This window comes from Peromyscus californicus, unplaced genomic scaffold (assembly GCF_007827085.1).
Source record: "Peromyscus californicus insignis strain IS unplaced genomic scaffold, ASM782708v3 Scaffold_4__1_contigs__length_199733344, whole genome shotgun sequence".
NCBI lineage: Eukaryota > Metazoa > Chordata > Mammalia > Rodentia > Cricetidae > Peromyscus > Peromyscus californicus.
This window is the reverse complement of record NW_026294562.1, coordinates 77,642,732-77,660,857: the sequence shown is the minus strand read 5'-3', so window position 1 is coordinate 77,660,857 and position 18,126 is coordinate 77,642,732. Positions and strand designations below refer to the sequence as shown.

The 18,126-nt window shown below is 48.4% G+C and overlaps 1 protein-coding gene across 4 annotated transcripts in view; it reads right to left on the bottom strand.

Annotated features, from left to right (window-relative positions):
- Nucleotides 1–18,126, bottom strand: part of Gsg1l (GSG1 like) — a 197,316-nt gene that overhangs the window by 18,450 nt on the left and 160,740 nt on the right. For 3 of the 4 annotated variants that reach the window (XM_052763274.1, XM_052763273.1, XM_052763276.1), the window contains one exon: nt 9,338–9,505. The exons of the other annotated variant lie outside the window; for it this stretch is intronic. In XM_052763274.1, the coding sequence (XP_052619234.1) occupies nt 9,338–9,505 (168 nt within the window). The remainder of the gene's footprint in view (nt 1–9,337; nt 9,506–18,126) is intronic. 4 annotated transcript variants of the gene reach the window in all.

Sequence of the window (18,126 nt, the reverse complement as noted above, 5' to 3'; positions counted from 1 at the left end):
GCTAAGCCTGGGTCTCCCAGCTTTCCCATAGTGTAGGACCTGCAGAAGGGACGTTGTGGTGTGGTGCAGGACTCTCCCCAATACTTTCTCTCCCCAGCTGGTTGGTCCTAGAAGAAGCTCAAGGGTTCAGGAAGTGGCCATTTCTTCCAGATGTTGCTTCCGGATGTTCTTCGCACCCTTCCTCCATTGTTTCCCACCCTAAGGACTACCCTGTGCTCTATCTTCCCTTCCAATGCTGCTGTGGCTCAGCAGTGTCAATGACGTCATCCTTGGAGTGGTTCGAGGGTGTGGCGGTCTCCTGGGCATCATCCCTAAATCCTGGGGTCACACTCCTCCCAGGAATAGCAATTTCAGAGGACCCCGCCTGGAGCAGTGCCCTGCAAGGAGTCCCTGGGAAGTCCCATCAAAGCCTCCTCAAAGATAGATGGGAAGACAGAGCCGAGACTCAGAAGTCACAGATCCGGGAGACAGCCTCAGAGGACAAAGAACACATTGATTTTTAATGATCAATTTAGAAAGGAATGAAGGATAGAATTAAAAGGAATAAAAGAAATAAATGACCCATAGATAGTAAATTAAGATTCCGTAACATTCCACCAAAAGGGCAGTTGCAAGAAAGGGGGAAGTAGATGGGTTTTAAAAAGATGTCATTTTCTACTCCCCGTCCCCCTTTTCTTTTGCATGATAGCATCATTTGGAATATAACAGGAAAGAGCAGTTCCCCACAGTGTTCACGATCTGGCCTGGTCTTTAGGGGAGGTTAAATTTGACTCCGTTTCTGCAAAGAGGCCCGCAGACACCTTGTGAATGGCAAAAGTAGAAATCACTCCCTGGAAATACACGAAGTCTCCAGCATTAGTCCCATGGGAACACCAATCCTCCACCCCACTGTTGAAGTCTCCACAGGCTTCCTCCCCTCACAAGGCCCCAAGGACAGTGTGATAACCTCTTGATTGTAGCAGAAGACTCTTCCACCATCCTGAGGCGTGCCCCCACGGGGAATGGGCACAGCGGGCAGTCATCAAGCCAGGGTGCCTGTGGTATGATCACGTGCTCCTGCTTGAATGTCCAGAGTGCAAGCAGAACAGAGACACTGGAGGAGGAAAAGAATCAGGCAGAACCCATGGGACATTCCAATGGTGTCCTGGGGACCCCGGAAGTCTCACTAGTGCTCTGGATGGAAAGGTGGGTCCGTTATCCTGATCACATCAGAGTGCTGCGGAGCAATGGCTGCTGGGAGAATGGATTCCAGAGTCAAAAACTGGCCAGGAACAGGTGAAGGGGTTCCTGGATTCACCCAGGTGAGTCTGAGGTGGGAGGAGTGAACTACAGCTATTCCCGACTCATCTACCAAGGCACCCTGAGACCCCACTGGGTCCTGAAGCCCAGGGCTGTGCCAAATCCTATACAATAGACTGTTTTCCCTCTGTACACACCCATGAAAAAAGTTAATTCATAAATCAGGTACAGTGAGAGATTAACAATAAGATCTGGTAATAAAACATTAAAAACTTCTATTATTTCAAGATACAATCTCACTACATAGCCCAGGCTAACCCTGAACTCACAATCTTCCTGTCCCAAGTGTTGAGATTATAAGTTTGTGCCTAGCTAAAATAAAAACACTTAGAACAACAAGAAGTAAGACATAAAGAAAAGCTATTTAAAACTTGGTCCAGGTCTTTAATTCCAGCACTCAGGAGGTAGAGGCAGGTGGATCTCTGTGTGTCCAAGCTAGTCTGGTCTATATACAGAGTTCCAGGCTGCAAGGTGAGATGCTGGCAGGGGGTATTTAAAACTTATGGTTTGCTGGATTCTGTCTCTTCCCATGTGTTTCTATGGGTCCCTGAAGCTGCAGAAGGGACATGTAGTTAAGGGAGGCTCTGGTGGTTTAGTCACCAGCAAATGGAACTGTCTGAGAAGGAGCCGAAGGATTAGAAGATGTGGCCTTGTTGGAGGAAGTTGTCACTGGGGGTGGGATCGGAGGTTTTAAAAGGCTGACACCAGGTGCAGTGTCTCTCTGTCTGCTGCCTGTGGCTCAGGATGTGGCTCTGGGTCACTGCTCTAGTGCCATGCTCCTCCCGTGCTCCCGGCCATGACAGTGATGGACTAAGCCTGAGACTGTAAGCAAGCCCCAATGAAATGCTTTCTTTTATAAGCGTTGTCTTGGTCAATGGTGTCTCTTCACAGCAGTAGAAAGAGCAGTGACTAAGAGGCCTAGTGTGGGGAGAATTCACTGTCTTGGGGTGAAGAAGAGCTATGAGACCAAGGTCTCACCAGAACTTGACCATTCCAGCCAGGTGGTGGGGGTGCACACCTTTAACCCCAGCACTCGGGAAGCAGAGGCAGGCGGATCTCTGTGAGTCGGAGGTGAGCCTGGTCTACAGGGTGAGTTCCAGGACAGCCAGGGCTACTCAGAAAAACTCTGTTTCAAAATAACTTAAAAAAAAATAGAACTTGACTATTCCAGGCTTTCACCAGCTGAGACACCTACGGAAAGAAACGTGCAACCAGGACAGAGAGACCAGACTGGACTGGGTTTGGAGAGGAAGTACGGTGAGTGAGTTTGGCCATGCTGATGGAGGGAGCTTCAAGAAGCCGGAGTAGGAAGTACAGCGGAACAAGGAGTAGGCCCCTGAGATGTGGGGGTGTCCTTGGCCATGTGTCATTGAGGAGAGAAGAGGGGGGCTGAGCCTGGCCTGGCAAAGCAGGGGAGGAGGGTAGGAAACAAGAAGAAGACAGTACCCAGTGTCCATGCTCTGGTCTGACCTTTGTGTGTGGTCAGCTTTGCCACACGGCTGCGTTTCAAAGACACAAATACCTTGCAAATGGAAAGGGTAGAAATCGCTCCCCCAAAAAATGTTAGGAAGAGGAGGAGGGGACTGTTGAGTGGGGTTGGCTGAAGGAAGGGCTACAGAACCAGGGCAGCAGATCTCTGAAGCCAGGACTGGACAACCATGCTAGAGTGTGCGCAGTGGCTGCTAAGAGCACCTTAGTGGGTCGAGGAGGGCCTGGGAGACAGATTGGTGTGGGTAGTGTCATGAGTGGGAAGTGAGAACGGGAGAGAAGCCTTCCATGCGTCCTGGGAGCAGGCAGAAGAGGGGACTGTGGTGGTGGGGGCGGACTCAGCACACCCTCTGGGACTGCTGAGATATGTGGTCACTGGGCAGGCAGAGGTACCTTGCACCACCCAGGAGTGACAATGTCCAGGCAGATCTCTGCTGGGCAGGGCAACTTGCTTTGTGACTATCTGGGGAACTCCGTGAGAGCTGGCTTCAGGGAAAGGGCTTTGCAACTGTTTCTACTCCGTGTGACACACAGAGAAAGGACACTTACTCAGTGTGGCCACATTGGGAAGAGGAGCTGACACAGAAAAACAGTGACCCACACATACCCTAAAAATGTCCATCTTTGAGGCCCTGGCATGAGGTTTGGCTTAAATAGAGGATGAGAAGTATGTATAACTAAGCAGTCCTGGTCAAGGTGTGGTCTGTCCATCCATCACTGATCCATCATTGTCTGGGCTCTAGTCTGGTCTGGTCTGGTCTGGTCGCAAGGTGCTTGGTAAGTCCTCAGTGCCCCGTGCAATCTCTCCTAGAAGACAAGCTGCTCCCTGGCTGCACCAGGCTTCAGCATGAGATTCCCAGGAAATCCCAATTCCTTGGGGGCCCTTGTCTCAATGAAAGGAGAGACACAGTGTCTCTCTTCGGAGTCCTCACTCTTCTGCTGGGATGGTTGGTTACAGGAATAGAAAACACCCAGCTTGCAGGATATCACATGCCTCTTCCACAGGAGGGAGTATTATTCCCCCTGCACAGAGGGGGGTCTCAGAAGTGAGCAGTGAGCCAGAGAAGATACTCATATTCAATTTGCAGCTCCTGTCACCTAGTGACCAGGCTGGGAGGTAGGACACATCCACTTTCCAGCCAGACAACTGGACGTACCAGAGGTGAAGCAACTTGGTGGGAGGTACTTGTGACTGGGAAATGCAGGGTCATTCTATTTATTTTCATATAATATATATGTATGTGTGTGTGCATGTGTGTGTGTGCCTGTGTGTGTATATGTATACACGTGTATGTCTACATATGTACACATGTATACATATATATGTGAAATATGAAAAAATATATATTTTGAGACAGGGTCTCACTATGTAGACCAAACTGGCCTTGAACTTAAAGAAATCTGCCTGCCTATGCCTCCCAAATGCTGAGACTAGACTAAGGCATCTGCCATCACACCCAGCTCTCTCTTTTTAAAATTTATTTATTCTTCTTTTTAGACAGAGTCTCACTAAGTTGCACTTGAACTTACTCTGTAGCCCAGGAAGGCTTTGAACTTACCATATTCACCGTCGGGAGTATCTGAGTTTACAATCTGTGCCACCAGGCCCAGCTTGCAGACTCAATTCAAAGTCTGATTCCACAAGGACTCAGGACTCAATGCAGGCACAGAGCTGGAAGGGCGTTTGCTGTGGGAAACCCCAGCTGACCTGCTTCTAATTAACAATTGCAGAGTCCTTGTGGCTCCAGGTGCTGGGACAGGCTGGGAAGCAAGAGCCAGCTTCCTTCAGAGGGAAAGGCTGATGCACAGGCGGTGAGCACGTGCTGTGAGTCATCAGGAGGGAGGGAAGCAGGTGGCACGAGGCTACCTCGAGTGGGAGCTCTGGGTTTCTTGCTCCCCACAGGCTACTACACCCACAGGGAGGCAGGGTGCTTGTTCAACATGGCTGACTTCTCTCCAGGGTCCAAACCCAACGGGTCTTATTTTCTCTCACACGCTGTTAAACTAAATCGGAGCATTTAAGTATTCAAGAGAACCCTGATCTGCAAATATTTGCCCACCTCCAGCAGCTCCCACCCACTCCCCAGGAGGCCAATTAAGACTCCCTCCTTGGGGACCGCAGGCAGCCTGCTAGTGGGACTGCTGAATTCCAGAGGCTTCCCAGGCCTGGGATGCACCACTCCCAGCTACCAGTGATCGGCAGGCTGGATCAGCCCCTCTGCTGGCATACCAGTCCCTTCCCGTGAGAGTGATATGTGTTAACATGTACACACACACACACACACACACACACACACACACACACACACACACAAACGCCACAATGTTTCAAAGCCCCCAGCCATTCAGAACCTGCCTAAGAGCCCCTCACACTTCTGAAGGAAAGAACATTCCAAAAGGACCTAGGTGGCAATGGGGGCAAAGTAGGAAGGGACAGCCCAAGCCCATCTGCCCAGGGCAGCCACTTGTCCCCAGACCTCAGGAGGATGGATAGAGTGGGACACAGGCTCCTCTCCTAAGGATGGCAATGGGGGTACCAGGAGCCAGCACCCTGCTATGGCCGCCATCCTACCAGATGCGCACACTTCCCAACCTACATGCGCCTGCCTGCCTCCCGCACTGTGGCTCCTCCACCTGGAGACCCCTCACCACCCCTCTCTGCTCTGTACCTGCCACACACTCATCATCAGGCCCTAGATTAAATGCCATGGTGACTATGTGGCCTGGGATGGCACTAGCCAGCGGCATGGCCTTGGACAAATCACTGAATGTCTCTGTGCCTCAACTTGGCATCTGTAGAATGGGGATGACATTTTGACCCACACCTCCTAGAGATGCAGTGGGAATCAATGGAGTCACATTTGGGGTGTTTAGGGTGTATGGGTCAGGTCGAGCTGTGGCAAAATCATCAGTGATCCATCTGGAGCACTTTCCTGCCTCCATCACAGGGGGTTGCTGCACTCGGAGGCCCAACAAGGCCATTAGGAGAAGGGACAGGGATACACACATACACACACACACACACACACACACACACACACACACACACACACACACACCAGCCTTTGCATGCCAGGCCCTGGACCCAGGATACGACAGGGGAACAAACCATCATCATTCCCAGATGCCAAGCGCTCTGGATTCTTCCTTCGTGTGCAGAAGACACAAGCCCAGAGTTGTTTGGTGCCTAGAGCCAGGTCACACAGAAATAAAGGAACAAATCAGCCCATGACACCCTCTGCTTCCCATCGGTCTTCCTTCTGTGTGTCTCACTGCCGGGGGCTTCCAGTCCTGCTCTCAGCTGCCCTGCCCTGCGAAAGCCAAGCAACAAAGCCATGTGCTCTGAGCTGCTTGTAGGCAAAGAGCAGAACAAAAAAAAAAAAAAAAAAAAAAGGAAGAAAATAGAACAGAGCAGCAGAGCTGAAACACTCTCCTCGGAGGGAAGGGAAATCAAATTTGATGAACCTCTGCATAATGTTAAGTTATGAATGTGCAAAGTGATATTCCGCACATATGCTGCGAAGCACTCATCGTGGGCCTGAGCAATCCGGGGCTGCAGGAACTGTGGCTTGATGAGAAGAAGCTGCTGCCTGGGTGAGGTGCACATGGTCTGAGCTGCTGCTCCCTCAGCAATGCAGGGTGCAAGCCCCAGATGGATCCTATCGAAGTGTGACAAGCAGTCTCAGTGTTAATGGGGCACCGGGGGCTTCAGGCCCTTCACCACAGCTCTAAGCACTGAGTGTTGCCCCCTTCCAGTCCTGGCTACTGATGCCTGGGCTGGGACAAGCTCCTGACTGTGCTGGGAATGAACAGCCTCCTCCCTACCAGGACACTGTCTGCAGACAACGAGGCTGGAGCTAAATGCCAAGCAAAAGGGAGGGAGGCAGCATCCAGACTTCTCAAAGATCACCGGATCACCAGGAAAGCACCCCATGAGTTCCTACTAGGTTTCTGGTACAATCCTGGGGGTTCAGGTACTGTGAGTGGCACCAGGTGATACTAGCCCCAGCATAGGTATGTGGGGCACACATGCAGAGAAGTGACCAGAAAGATGGGTGAGCTGATGTGCACCCCAAATGGAGCACCAGAGTATAAAGCCCTGGGATAAGGAAGTCTTAGAGTGCCCATGGGAGAAAGGATGAGGCAGAGGAAAGGTCTGGAATAATCAGAGAGGGGCCCGCCCTCCACTCCATGTGGTATACATGTTCTGCCTGAAAGGGCCTCATTGCCCAGCCTTTCCCCTCTGGTCCTCTGCATACGCTGAGGGCATTCCCCTGGGGAGACCCAGCTCCACCCACTGAAAGTATTGCTTTTTACCTCATCCTTCCCTCACTCCTCACCCTGCACTCAAGGACTGGGTACAGGGCTCACCTAGAAGGTGGTTGCAAGAAACACAAGGAGAAGAGAAAGGGGACAAGAAGGGAGAGATCAGGAAAGGCGTGCTCATGGGCAGGCTCCCACTCAGGGCTCGGGTTCCACTGAGAGCACGCTAGGTGCAGTAGTTCCTCCTATGGGGGGAGGCCCAGGCCTTTGTCCACCACTCCTGACAGCCTCCTGGACACTCTAGCAGGCACCATGCCCTTGAGAAGGCTGACTCCTGAGTCACAAAGAGTCCCACATACCTGCAGTAAGAGCCCCACTCCCACCCCCAGATACACACGTCTGTGAGCACTGGGCAAACATGTCCATGGTTTGAGAACACTTGTGTGGACACAAGCAGGTGCCTGGGTTTGATGTTAAGTCTGCTTCTTCCCCTGAGTGGCCTGATCTGCGGGGATGTGGTCAGCCTGGAAAGGTTTAAACTTTGAGCTGCACAGACCTGGGCCCATTTCCTCCATTACTGTGTGGTTTTAAATAAATGTCTTTACATCTCTGAGTCTCGTCTATCAAATGAAGCAAACAATGCTCACTGGGAGGTCACAAGCATGCTGCTAGATGCCTAGACACAGGACCTGGCCCAGCTATGTGAGGCAGCCATTGCTGGCTGGCTCTGTCTAGGCCTCCACTCAGGGGAAGGTGGTGTGGGCTGTGGTGAAGCTCAGTGGGAGAATGGTGTTAGCATACATGAGGCCTTGGATTCTACCCCCAGCACTGGGGGGAAAACAGAAGCGCCCAGGGAAAGCACTGAGAGTGGAGACCCCAGGCCCAGATCTGCTCTTCTTAGACTCCCACAGCAGAGGAGCTCAGGCAGGATGGGCTGTGCGTGGCCAGGACGGGAGACAGAGTATCTCTGCCTTTGCCTCTGCTGTTATCAGCCCCTGCCAGCCTAGGAGGTGGACAGAGGGGGCAGCACTGGCCATGAGGGTGGGGCCTGCTTCCTGGGCATGCAGGAGGTGGTAGTGAGGGCAGGGCCTTTCATGGCCCAGAAGAGATTCCAGCAGCTAAAGCCAGGCACAGCAGCAGGTAGTAGCCAGCCCACAGGAGTGACTTTGGATAGAGCTAGGACATAGGAAGAAAGAAGAAGGTGGACTCAGAACCACTGAACTGAGGCTGGATAGAGGACACCCCAAATACCAGGGTTCCCCCAGCTGATGCTCTGAGGGCCTTCAGAAGAACAGTTGAGAGGAGTCCAGCATAACGGGGTCTCCAGCTTTTAAAATCCTGACATCCATCCTCCACACACATACCTACCTATTGTGCCATGTATTACTCCTTCCATAGATGTATCCATCTAACTCATCTACCCATTTGCCTGTCTATATATCACCTACCTGATTATCCATCCATCCATCCAATCACCTAATAATCCAATCACTCAATTATCCATCTATTCATCCAACAAGTTACCTATCTGTCTATCCATCCATCCTCCCATTCACCTGTATACCTATCCAACACTTACCTATCTATTCATCCATCTACTCATTTGTCATCTCCTTATCTACCCACTCATTCACTTATCTGTTCATATACTCATTCATCTACCCATCCATCTGCTACCATCTACTTATTTACCTACTTATCCAGATTTTAACCATTCAACTGCCAATCTACCCACCCAAGCATTCAGCTATCATCCATCCATCCATCCATCCATCCATCCATCCATCCATCCATCCATCCATGGTTCAGCCTTCTTCTGATCATAACTAAAGTTGCCCAGGGCTTAAACAGCTACCACTCACATGTTCCTTTTTGACTTTCCCATAATTGATCACATAAGTCCTAAGCAATCTCTTTTTAAAAGATTATTTATTATGTATAGTGTTCTGCCTGCATGTGTCCCTGCACACCAGATCTCATTTCAGATGGTTATGAGCCACCATGTGGTTGCTGGGAACTGAACTCAGGACCTCTGGAGGATCAGCTTAACCTCTTAACCTCTGAGCCATCTCTCCAACCCAGTCCTAGGCAATCTTATGCCCACAAAACATTTGATGTCCCAGAAATCCAGAAGTCCATACTCTCTCTTACCCAGCCTGTCCCAGATCCAAGATCATCTCAGTCAGACCATTTGCTCCAGTCTTGAATGGGGTCTTTGGGCTACTGAGGTCAGGCCCTGGCCTTCAGAATCCTAGCACTAGCCAGATGTGAGCATGTATGCACTGACCTCTCCCGGAAGTACTTGATGGCCTCGGGGTCTATGAAGGTCGGCTCCTCCCGGTAACCCTGCTCAAAGACCTTGCGCTTGTGCCGGAACTCAATGACTGTCTTGGTGTAGGAGTTGAGCGTAGTGACAGACGCCGCCATGCAGCAGGTAAACGAACCCCAGGCCAAGCTGCCAAGAGACCAGGAGAAAGATGCCACAGTGAGGGTGGGCAGGGACAAGGAGCCTCATCCATGCACCATTTGTCTACCTAGCACAGCTACAGGCCCTAAGACTTGTTCCCACTCCACTATAATCCAGGAGAATGACAGTGGTCTTCACGTTGTGACAAAGACACATTATTGTGAGAGCAAGGAGAGGGAATCAGGGACAGTTATCCAGAATTCAGTGATGACCATACTGGTCCTGGTAAGATGAAGAAGTCCTGGCCAGAGAAGAACATTCTGGGAAGAGGGACCAGTACATACAAAGCTATAAAGACACGAGGCAGCAGGATACAGGAACACACTGTGGGAGGCAGGGATGCTCGAGTGGGGATGATTGAAGATACTGACATTGATGCTGGAGAAGGAGGTGGGGCATGTTTAGCGTGAGGGTTAAGTTGCTTTTGCTCTCATGCCCCTGGAAAATACACTTGACCTCAGTGCCACGCACTCCACACAGCCAGTCTTGTGGACAGCATGGTCGTTGCAGGAATTAACACACCAGACTTGTGGCTGGCACACAGAGGCACCCAGGAAAGGCTCACTGTCACTACTGTCTCACCTGGGCAGGCATTCTTACTCCCGCTTCTTTATGACTCAGTCTACCAGCTCTCCCTCTGGGAGATGAAGCTCTGATGACTGCTCAGCTGTCTCCTCTGTTACCTTCCCTCCTCTAGAGGGGCTGCTTGGCTGCTCTACCTGATGAGTGCACCCCAAAGCCAGAGAACCTACTCTAACTGCAGCCTTACTTTGTAGAAGTGGCCTCCTGCCTGATTCCTCTGACCTGGACTGTACACTCCCATTGAGTACCAGGAGTCGGGGGAACCCGCCTGGCTCCAGTTCTCACCGGCCTGATTTCCATCCAGGCTACTGATCTCTTCTGGTCTCATTTCATGGGCTCCTTCCACAGTGCCTGAGAGCGGCAGGTTTCCCCCTGCCTACAGCCTACCTGTAGCTCTCTAAATATTGTCATCCCTAGTTCCCTGTTATCAGGGCAGCCCTGCCTCCCTCTTGACAACAGCCTCAGCAAACCCCAGAAGGAACGTAAAGGAAAAGTCTGTAGATTTGACCTTTCTCAAATGGATCTTCAATAATCACCTCTTTCCGTTCATGCCTAACCCATTAATAGATTCCTCACACCTTTTGGAGCTAATTTAGATCTTCTAGAAGCCTGGGGTGTCTATAATAGACATTTTTAAGGTGTCAGCCTCTCCAAGGACTTCCATGCCCATTAAAGTATTCAATGTGTTGCGCACACACACACACACACACACACACACACACACACACACACATGGGTGGGGGGAGACAGAGACAGAGACACAGAGAGAGACAGAGGGAGGAAGGGAGGGAGGGAGGGAGGGGAGGAGGGAGGGAGAAACAGAGTAGAGAAAGAGAGAGAGAGATTATAGATGACTGTGGCCAAAGCTGATCCAATCAAGTGCTTTCCTAAGCAATGGAGCTGAAATGCCAGCTTAGTCTGGGATGTCTCATGATGGAAATGTACAACCTGAGGTTTAAGAATGAAGACACATATTTGTTTGGAGAATTTTGGAGTGTGTTAGTTTGGCCTGCCCAGTGTCCATTCCTGCTTCTGATAAGAGAACTTCTATACTCTCAGGCCACATTGGTTAGGTGGATCTGGCCTGCCTTCAACCTCTAGGGATGAGCACCTGACTAGGCCTGGCCAATCAAAGTGTTGCTTCCTGTTGCTTCAGCCCTTGGCTTAGGGATGGCCCACTGCCTAGGTCTGGATCAGGAGATACCATCTCAGAACTTTGGCTGGAGCTATGGAGAAGAGCTCATATCTCTCCTGGACTGCTGAGCTGATGAGCTGTCTGCCAGGAACTGCTGGGGACCATCTTGCCACCACCCAACCTGAGCCTTAAGAGCTGGCCCAGGAGAAAGCAGAGGCATTAAGGAGCCGATGCTATTGTCCTTGAACCTGTCGCTCATGGGAACCCAGATCCTTTTCTTTGGATTTTTCCCCATCAGTCAGTTCATATTAGGTTTCTGCCACTGGCAACAGAAGCCCTAATTTACTTATCTGTGTAAACACCTTCTTTTGCCTAAGTTAGTTTTGAGGTAAATTTTTAGTCCTTACATCCAGAAATACTAACTTTAACTAAGCCTTTACTCCAGCCAAAGGATAAAGCAGAAAGTCTGCAGGCAGAGATCTGAGCAAAGCAAAAAGGTTGAAGGGAGGGAGCCTAGTCTGTAGGAATGATGCCTAGGCTGGGGATGGTGCCTAGGTCACAGGGATTGTCCTGGCTAGTTTACTGTCAACTTGACACAAGTTAGAGTTACCTGAGAAGGGGGGACCACAATTGAGGAAGTGCCTCTGTAAGACTGTCACGTAGGCAAACCTATGGGTACATTTTCTTAATTATTGATTGATGTGGCAGTATCACCCCTGCAAAGTAGTCCTGGGTGGTCTAAGAAAGAAGGCTGAGCAATCCATGAGGAGTGAGCCAGTAAACAGCACTCCACCATGGCTTTGTCTTTAGTTCCTGCCTCCAGTTCCAGCTCTGCTTGAGTTCCTGTCCTGACTTCTCCTAGTGATGAGCTGTTTCCTGGAAGAGTAAGATGAACTAAACCCTTTCCTCCCAGTTTGCTGTTGTTCATACATAGTGCTTTATCACAGCAATGATCCAAAGCTATAGGGATGGAGCCTAGGCTTCAGGGATGGAGTCTAGGATGTAGGGATGCAGTCTAGACTATAGGGATGAACCCTAGGGTGTAGGGTGGAGACTAAGATGTAGGGATGGAGCTTAGGGTACAGGGATGAAGCCTAGGCTGTAGGGATGGGAGCCTAGGAAGTAGGTATGGAGCCTAGGCTGTAGGGATAGAACCTAGGATGTAGGGATGGGAGCCTGGGATGTAGGGATGGGATCCTAGGATATAGGGATGGAGACTAGAATGTAGGGATAGAGCCTAGCTGTAGGAATAGGGTGCCTAGGTTACAGAGATGGAGCCTGGGCTGCAGGGATGGAGCCTAGGATGTAGGGATGGAGCCTAGGATGTAGGGATGAAGCCTAGGCTATAGAGATGGAGTCTAGGCTGTAGGGATGGAGCCTAAGGTGTGGGGATGAAGCCTAGGATGTAGGAATGGAGCCTAAGATGTAGGGATGGAGCCTAGGCTGTAGGCATAGAGAGCCTAGGATATAGGGCTGGAGCCTAGGCTATAGCCTAGGATGTAGCGATGTATCTTAGGATGTGGGGATGGGAGCCTAGGATATAGGGATGAAACCTAGGCTGCAGGGATGGAGCCTAGGATGTAGAGATGGAACCTAGGCTGTAGGGATAGAACCTAGGATATAGGGATGGGAGCCTAGGAAGTAGGTATGGAGCCTAGGCTTTAGGGATGGAACCTAGGATATAGGGATGAAGCCTAGGGTGTAGTAATGGAACCTAGGATGTAGGGATGGAGCCTAAGATATAGGGATGGGGCCTAGGATGTAGTGATGGAGCCTAGGATATAGGGATGGGGCCTAGGATGTAGGGATGGAGCCTAGGGTGTGGGGATAGAACAGAGAATACAGGGATGGAACAGAGGCAGCAGGGATGGAACAGAGACTACAGGGATGGAGCAGAGGCTGCAGGGATGGAACAGAGACTACAGGGATGGAGCAGAGGCTGCAGGGATGGAACAGAGGCTGCAGGGTTGGAGCACAGGCTGCAGGGATGGTGCAGAGGCAAACAGAAACTGCTGGGCAGACACAAAGGCAGACTGATCTGTAGACCATGTCCACACCCCATCTACTGTTCATGCAGCACCTTCAATCACAGGAAGTACTACCCTGAACTAGCTCAGCATTGCACATTCCAGCCACCACCCAGGAGCCCGGGACTCTCTACTATCTAAGCATTTCCCAGGCTCCCAGCCCAACTGTTTACTTCTCACCTCCAGTGTCACCTCCTCAGCCCCCACTCATTGTCTCTAATAAGCCTCAGTCCTCATCACATCCTGTCATTTTCTTGGATCCTTCCCTGCTTTAATTATCCTTTGATTTTAAATTAATTAAGAATTGTATGATACTTATAGATTTAATTAAACCATAATACATACAGAGAGATGGGAGGAGTTAAATTGTCTTTAGTCAGTTTCCCCCAATATTAGAAAATTAGTTCAGCTGTGGTACAATATCAGGACCAGGGTGCTCCCTAGTCACAGTGCACAGTGGATCCCTTCTTTTGCTGTTTTAGAGTTATATACACTTTCTCCTTGACCTCCTCTGGTCCTTGGTGACCACCAATCTGTTCTTCATTTCTAGAATCCTGCCATTTCCAGAATTTGATATAGGTGGAACCATACAGCATGCGTGTCTAGGCTGGCTTTTTTCACTTAGCACAGTTCTCTGGGAGAGTGACTCAAGTTGTATCCATCAATAGTTTTCTTTGTATTGCTGAGAATGTGCGTGTCTCCACACCCCACCTGGTCTAAGAGCCATATAGTTCTAGCTCATCATGGCTTTAATGTGCATTTCCTAATGGCTAAAGGTGTTGAACTTTTCATTTGCTTGTTTGCGATCTGCACACCTTCTTACCGGTTCACTTTTTAATTGGGAGGTTTTGTTGCTCTTGCTGTCTTCTTTGTTTTCAGAGTTCAGCTCTTTATATGTACTGGGTGGGTTAGCTGCTTTTCTGTTACTGTGATAAAACACCATGACCAAAGGCAACTCAAGGAAGAGAGAGTTTATTTGGGCTCATGGTTCCAGAGGGTTAAGAGTCCATCAAGGCATGACAGCAGCAGGTCTGGAGACTGGAGCAGGAAGCTGAGAACTCACACCCTCAACGGCAGCACAGTCAGAAAAGAGGAACTGTAGGGTGAGAATATACAGCCTGAAAGCCTGCCCCTAGGGATGTACTTCCTCCAGCAAGGCTGTACCACCTTAACCCCCAAACAGCACCACCAATTGGGAGCCAAGTGTTCAAATACCTGTGCCTATGGGGGGCATTTCTCTTTCAAAACACCCATCAGAGTTAGCCCCGTATCAGATGTGCAGTTTAAAGATACTCTCTTGCAGTGTAGCACGTCTCGACAGTTTCACAGAACAAGGGTTTCACGTTGAGGAAATCCGATTGGTTGATTTTTCCTTTTATGCTTTTGATGTGAAATCTAAACATGTTTGCTGAGCCTTCGTCCCCAACGGTTTTCCTCCTATATTTTTCTAAAACTTTTGTAATATTACATCTTCTGCTTAGGCCTGTGATTTGTTTTAATGCAGCATTTAGATGAAGGTTGTTTTTCTGTTATGGGTGTCCAATAACTCCAGCACCATTTGTGGAAAAGCTTGTCCTCACTCCACTGAACTGATTAGTGCCTTTGTCAAAAATTAGGTGGGCGTGTTCTTGGGTCTGTTCCCGAGTCCCTTGGTTTTGTCCCATTGATGGATGTGTCTACACCCCCCTACACACACACACACACACACACACACACACACACACACACACACACACACACATACACTAACATCAATATGGGTTACTATAACTGTAAGAGGTCTTGAAATTGGGTAAACTGAGTCACCCTACGTTATCCTTCTTTTAAATTTTTTTTAGCTATTCTATTTCTTTTACATTTCCATCTACATTTTAAAATATCCTATCCATATGTATAAGTCATACTAAAATTTTGACAAAAGTCATATTAAGCCTGTATTCCACTTTGAGAATTGCTATGGACCTCATGTTGAGTGTTTTGATTCATGAACATGGTCTACTTATTAGGATCAGTGATTTCTTTCATTGGTGTTTTTCAGTTTTTAGCATATGAGTTCTAGAAATGCTTTATTGGTCTAAAGCCTATGCATTTAATTTTCTTTCTAGTATAAATATCATTATGATTTTATTTTGTGTCCAAATTTTTCATTGCAAGTTGACAGAAATAAAACTGACTCTGTGTTTGCTTCTTATAACCTAAGGCTGTGCTTAATTCGCCAATCCAGTGTGAGAAGTTTTTGACAGGTTTCTTGGCTATTTCTGCATAGACAATCATTATCTGTATATTCCTTTCTGATCCGTATGGCTTTTATTGCCTTTTATACCTAATTGTGCTACCAGAACTTCCAGTTGAGTAACAGTGGTGTTTTCAACATCACAGAGAAAATGTCCTTCAACATTATTTCAACGCTTATCTACAGGTGCTTATCAGTTTTTGGTGTCAGGTTGAAATTCCCCATTCATCTTTATTTTCTGGGAGAATTTCTAAGAACATGAACTAGCTCAGGGGCTTTTTACATATCAGTTGATATGATCATGTGATGTTCCTCCTTTGGCTGCTAATGTGGTAGATGGCACTGACTGAGTTTCAAATCCTTCATCACTGAGTAACTCTCCTCAATATGGTATATGCATCCTCTCTCATACTCCAGACCCCTGCTTGTTATTCTTTTGTGAAGGATTTTTAAAACTATATTCAAGATTGCTATTAGTCTTACTTTTTTTTTTTTGTTTTTGTTTTTCGAGACAGGGTTTCTCTGTGTAGTTTCGGTGCCTGTCCTGGATCTCGCTCTATAGCCCAGGCTGGCCTCAAACTCACAGAGATCCCCCTGGCTCTGCCTCCCGAGTGCTGGGATTAAAGGTGTGCACCATGCTGCCTGGCCTTACTTCTTTGGCGCTGTCTTTGTCTGGTTTTAATATCAGAATAACACTAACCTCATAAAACAAATTGCTAAACAGTCTCTCGTCTTCTATTATCTGACAGAAAATAGGTATTAATTCTTATTTAAATATTTGGCAAGATATCCCAATAAGATCATGTGGCCCTAGAGATTTCCTTTTGAGCATTTAAAAACTATTATTTCAATGTTCTTAGTGGTTACTGGAATGTCCAAACTGGAATAACCCATTATTTCCTGCTGGATGAGAAGTACCAGTCTGTGCTTTTACAAGGACTGCCTTGTCCCATCCAGTTGTCAAGTTCACATGTACCATGGCCTTGCCATGTTCTGAAGTCCTCAGGGTCTGTCATGGCTGCGTACTACGATCTTGCCATGTTCTGATGTTCTCAGGGTCTGTCGTGGCTGTACCTCATTTTAGTTGTGAAAACATTAAGGGTCTGTCAATTTTATTCGTCATATTTTCTAAAAAGCAGAATTTTTGCTCCGTTGATTTTTTCCCTACCTTTTTTTTTTTTTTTTTTTGCTGTTGTTCATTTTCAATTCTGCTGATTTCTGTTCTTTATTTTGCTTGTTTTGGAACTATTTTGCTCCTTTTTTTTTTTTTTTAACAATTTTCAAGTAAAAACTTTCACAACTGGTTTAAAACACTTTCCCTTTTTTTAAAAAAAGACTCATTTGTTAATTCATGTGTGTGTGTCTGTGTTAGTGTGCATGGCCACATGCGCACATGTGTGCAGGTACTCACGCATGTGTGTGCACAGAGGCCAGAAGTCATCAAGTAGTTCCCCCACCCCGCCCCGCCCCTCTTTGCCTATTCCTGTGAGGCGGGGCCTCTCCCTGAACATGTGGCCTGTGTTTTCATGGCTTGTTTGGAAGCTCCATTGATCTTACTGTCTCTGCCCTACTCAGAGCTGGGGTTGTGTATGTAGGAGGTAGGATCTGAACTCTGGTCCTCATGACTGAGCAGCAAGCGCTCTTAACCACTGAGCTGCCCCTCCCATCCCACTCTTCCTCTTTGATAAGGAACCATTCAGCACTGTTCTTTATCCTCTCGGTGCTACTTTGGCTCCACAGTTTTGAGATGTATTTTAATTTTTTCACTTCAATGTACTTTAAAGTTTTCCTTGAGGCCCCTCCTGTGGTTCAGGGACTGTTGAGAAGTGTGTTCTTTAGTTTACAAGTGGTTCCTGATTTTCTTCCATCTTTGATTTCTCTGTGGTCAAAAACACATTTTATTTGATTTTTTTTCTCCTTATTATTTTGTTTTTTTTGTTTGTTTGGTTTGTTGTTGTTGTTGTTGTTTGAGACAGGGCTTCTCAGTGTAGCTTTGGCACCTGTCCTGGAACTCACTCTGTAGACCAGGCTGACCTCGAACTCACAGAGCTCCACCTGCCTCTACCTCCCGAGTGCTGGGATTAAAGGTGTGTACCACCACCACTTGGCTTCCCTATTATTTTTTTAACACTTGGAGTTTGTTAATGGCCCAGGATGTAGTCTTGGCATGCTACTTTAACAATGCACATTCAGCTGTCGTTGGATGGATGGTCTATAAACATTCCTGCATGTTTGTTTGAGATGGTCTTAACCTGCAACCCTAGCTGACCTGTACCTTACCATGTAGCTCCGGTTGGCTTAAAACTCACATTGATCCTTCTGCCTTAGCCTTGCCAAACTCTGGGATTACAGGGGTAAGCCATCACATCTGGCTCATTTGGGGCATTTCTGCTGAGATCCTGGGTCTGGTTTGATCCTTCTGCTTCAGCTGGCTTCCTTTGATCACATTGTGGCACGGAAAATGAGAGCCCCACCTGGAAACTAGGAAGTAGGTGTAAGAATCAAAGTTTCCCACTAGGCCACCACTGCCGCTCAAGGTGGTAAGGGTTCCTGACTTCTGCTGGGCAAGGATTGACCTTCCTGCTGCTCATCACACCTCGATACTGACACACCCTGGCAGGGACAAGCAAGA